Source organism: Telmatherina bonti, assembly GCF_933228915.1.
Source record: "Telmatherina bonti genome assembly, chromosome: 13".
Classification (NCBI taxonomy): domain Eukaryota; kingdom Metazoa; phylum Chordata; class Actinopteri; order Atheriniformes; family Telmatherinidae; genus Telmatherina; species Telmatherina bonti.
The window spans coordinates 9,657,696-9,662,317 of record NC_136611.1 but is presented as its reverse complement, the minus strand read 5'-3'; the positions used below and the strand labels follow the sequence as shown (position 1 = coordinate 9,662,317).

General features: G+C 40.2%; 1 protein-coding gene across 1 annotated transcript; it reads right to left on the bottom strand.

Moving 5' to 3' along the window:
• Window positions 1–1,005: 1,005 nt before the first annotated feature.
• rtn4r (reticulon 4 receptor) lies at window positions 1,006–2,920 on the bottom strand (the record flags this gene model as incomplete). Its single annotated transcript, XM_079250758.1, has 1 exon — window positions 1,006–2,920. One exon carries the CDS (start codon window positions 2,918–2,920, stop codon window positions 1,562–1,564), a length of 1,359 nt encoding a protein of 452 aa, XP_079106884.1. The 3' UTR covers window positions 1,006–1,561.
• Window positions 2,921–4,622: the final 1,702 nt, after the last annotated feature.

Genomic DNA, 4,622 nt, shown 5'->3' with positions numbered 1-4,622 from the left:
GGTACTCATTTAGGACAGCTTTGCTGATGTGATCTTTGAATAAAGTTTTATCTAATGTAGCTTCTCTGCAGCTCATTAAAAAAAAGTGCAGACCGAGAAGTCCTCTAAAAGGCTTTGCTTCTTTCCAGAGTAGCAGCAGCACGAAATGGTCATTTTCATTGGTCATTAGTAAAATGTTCTTGTAATTATTTATAATAAACAATGAGTAAAACTTTCATAATACAAAATTATGAAAAGAAAGAAGCACATTGTCACATTTAAGAAGCTGGGGTGTGTCATTAGTGGTAAATAGCACAAATAGCCCTCTTTATACTCATTTAATTAAATTTAATTACTATCTCTCATGTGCATTTTCCCATGGTATAAGACAAAGTTAACAAAATATTAGTTTAACCCCTTTATGAGGAAAAAATGTCCAACTTCCAGCAGCATTTAAGTTAAAATGGCCCAACTTGTCAAATAAATGAGACATTAGCTTTTTCCGTTCACTTCCTTTTCTCTCCCTTTTGTTTTTGGCAGCTTGATTTACCTTTCTTAAGGACAGACATGACTTTTTATCTGCCCCATGCTCGTCTAGCTGGCTGATGACTTTAACAGCAGAACTGGTGGCTGGTACAGGTGTGGACTAGCTATTTTGCACCTTTTAAAGGGGTGTAAAATTCAGTCTTCCATCCACTTCATTCAGCCAGGGTGAATTTAAAAATGCAATAAAAATGTTCCAATTTCTACCCAGTTTAGGGTTGGCACCCCCTTAACCCCCCCCCCCCCCCTACCCACCACCTTTTTCCCGTCAGTCCATCAGAAAACATCACATGACATACAGAAGATCTACGAAATAAGAACTTTTATTCATAATATATTCATACTTGTACACAAGTAAAATAAAATGCATATCTATGGTTCCGTTGCAATCTCCATGAACAAACGGACAGCATTCTTTTAGTAAATGCTCCCCATATATCCTTTCTGTCAAGAAAATAGAAATAAATTCCAGGGAGGTAAAACATTTGTTTTTATAAACATAAAAAAAAGTCCAAAACGAAACCAACAAAACAACAAACAAAAGAACTTTACCAACAAATGCATGATTGAATAAATAATGAGAGGGTAGGATTGTTTTGTTTTTTTTCCTTCGTTTAAACAGACCGAACATTCTTTGTGTGCATTCTGTCTCTGATTTCCTGTGTTCGCTTTTTTTTTTTTTGTTTGTTTTTTTGTCTTTATTCTGTCTTTCAATGGTCTGTCTAAGCAGTAAAAGCTTTTGAAAGGGAACAAGGAGGAGTCTCCAAAGTGTAGCTTAGACACAGTACAGTTGAGTACATAGAGAACAAACAATTTTGGGCACCGATTCATTATTTACATTAGATCTGTAGTGTTCTGTAAAGGCATCCATTTTGTTTATTGTACTCTTACTTTGTCATTATTGTTTGTCTCCGGCAATGGCATGTCAGCATGACTCGCTTCTCAGTCTCTGCCTGTTGTAGATGTCACTGCATCTTCTGTATCATTGTCATTAGCATCAACATTCTTGAGTCCTGTGTGCAGAGTGTCGTCACAAGTCCTAAGACATGGCTAGCGATATCCAGGCCATGGGAATGATGAGAATGCGTAGCACTTGCAAAGCAGATCCTCGGCCTTTGATGCAATGAGTGTCTGATTTGGGCTTTTTGGAACACTTCTTTTTCTTTTTGTTTGATGCTGTTGATGATTCTGGATTATCTATGAACTCAGGGTTTATGTCTTCCAGAGTCTTGTCCAGGTTGTTAGACAAGGTTCCCAGTGGTCCATCATTCTGCTTGTTCTGGGTTTCATTTTTTGTTCTCTCCTGCTGCTTGTATTTCGTCTTGGACATGTTCTCCTTCTCCTTAAGGGGGTTGTTGGTGATTTGACGACTCTTGCCAGACAGGATAGAGGACTTATCATTATCTCCAAGACAGCACCTGGGAATACCGTCCCCCAGGGGGCTTTCAGTGGAAGGAAATTTTCCTGACTGTGCCTTGGCACTGAAGAGATTGGTCTGAATTTGCGGGGTTTCCACACATCCCTCCAAGTCATCGCTTTTCAGTCCTTTTAAGTCCTTCCCAGCCAGGAACTGGGGGACATTGCACTCCAACTCAGAGCTGGAACCTTTGAAACGTTTGAACCACTCCCATAGGGTTCTCGCCCTGCAGTCACAGATCCACTGGTTCCCATTTAGACGCAAATACTGAAGGGAAACCAAAGGGTCCATAGTCTCCCCTGTCAAGACCGTAAGATTGTTGAAGAACAAGAACAAGGATTTCAGCTTGCCGAGATCACTAAAAGCTCTGGGCTGGACAAAGATAACTCGATTCTGATGTAGCAGCAGTCTGTCCAGATTGATTAATCCTCGAAACATGTTGTCTGTTACTATCTTGATCTTGTTATTGTGCAAGTAGAGATAGGTGAGGTTGGCAAGGTCCAGAAAGGTGTCATCATGCAGCGTTAGAATATTATTGTCTTGTAGGTAAAGGTACTGAAGGGAGAACATTCCTCGGAAAACCCCAACAGGGAGCTCTGACAAGCCACACCTGTGCAGATGGAGGGTGTGCAACTTAGTTAAGCCCCGGAAGGCTGTTGGGCTGATGGTGCGGAGGTTGCTGTTATCTCCAATGTCCAATTCCTCCAGTTTTTCTAAACCATAAAAGGCTCCAGCCTCTATGTAGCTGATGTTGTTAGAGTAGAGCCAGAGAACAGTAAGATTATGGCAAGAACTGAAGCTGGTGGACCTCACCACCGTCAGCTTGTTGCTCTGGAGGAATATCCGTTGGCTCCGTACAGGGATCTCAGTGGGGATGGAAAACAGTCCTTGTTGTTGGCAAGCCACAGTGGGTCTGGGCTCACTGTAGCACACACACTTGGCAGGGCAGCTGTCTGTTTGAGGCACAAGGTTCAGACACATCACCAGGAAAAGGAGTCGCCCCCCTGCAGAAACACACCAAAAAAAGACATAAGTGGATTAGTGAAATTATGTGTGTGGAACAACGGACTCCTGGTTGTGCAACCTGTTGTCACTGTAGGAGAAGCATTTCATGTTGACAATTTAAAACATAAAAAGTAAAGAAATGCAAAATATCTACCTGCAAGAAATGCAATGTTTAATGTGCAGAGTATTGGGTTAACTCAGGGGTGTCCAAGTCCAGTGTGGACTAACTATTTTGCACCTTTTTAAAGGGGTGTAAAATTCAGACAAGGGTGTCCAAGTCCAGTCATTCAGATATCCTGCAACTTTTAGCAGCATCCCTTTTACAACTCATCTGAATCGGATGAACAACTTCTTTCCACCTCTGCAGAGCTGAATGACATGCAGATGAGAGAATTTGATTCAGGTGTGATGGCGAAGTGATGCATCTAAATGTGGAAGAATAGTGGATCTCGATGACTGGACCTAGGCACCATGATGTTTCTTATAGGGATTAAGAATCCATATGGGCTGTAATGTTGTTTGCATCAAAGGCAGCAGGGGTCCTTCCTGCTGTAGGCCTATCCAAAAGTAGACTTTTCTGTGGAATTTGCTTGATCTAAAAGGCTGAACATAACTGATAGTCTTTTTGTGTTACTTTGGATGACATTGAGCCCTATGATGGAAGATGAACTAAACTGCCATGATGAGACGTTAATGGCTAAGGGCAAGGTGAAAAGTTGGTGGAGGGTTTCCACATCTCAACCAAAACTGAAGGATTTTTATGCCAGAGGTATTATTTTCTCAATTTACGATTCATCATTTCCCGACAGTAAAATCCCACAAGAACCCAGAAGGAATTACTACGGATTATATTTAGACACACACATGGATTGAAGAACAGATTAGATTTTGATGGTCTAAATTGAATTTACACTCATTACAATACTTTTTTTAACAATGTTTGTGTAAAAAAAAAAAAAAAAAAAAAAAGACATTGAAAAAATTTTCTAGGCTAAAAATAAATAAATAATAATTCTCCTTCTCGGTTGCCCAGCTGGGGGAAAGTCTCGTGGCTGCATACGATGGGGGGTTTATGGGAAAAACTAATGTGATCTGTGACTTTAATAATTACCTTCCTGATGAGTTTATGGTTTCAATCATTTGCACCATGTGCTATTAAATAAAGCATATTATTCATAAATTAGTCTCAAACTGAAGTCAAAAGGACAAAAAAAAAAAGAAAGGATTGGTAATTATTTATGCGGCATGGCTACATTTTAATTGACAAGCTGCTGTCCGATGGGAACGCACGTCCCACGTTGTCAATCAAGTCTGCGGCTCGCTTGTACTGTATGGTTTCAAAAGGACACAAATTGGGATGGAACAGCATAAAATGATGACATTTCACATTTAAAAAAATGTCAAGGACAACTCAACACAATGGTGTGAACATATTTCTCTGATCATTTCTTAAACTCGTGAAGAGAATCGAGGCATCGGCAGCACAGCTCACATCTGGTTGGGTTAAAATGTGCTGCTGGATTTGAGAATTTGCTCATCTTTAATTCATCACAAACAGTCAGAACCAGCTTCATTGGCTTGAAGTAAACACCTTCCTTCACATCAATCTTTATGACATAAATCATAAGACTGAATCGATAAGAGAATGCATGTTAAAGTGCAACATGAATGGTCGGCG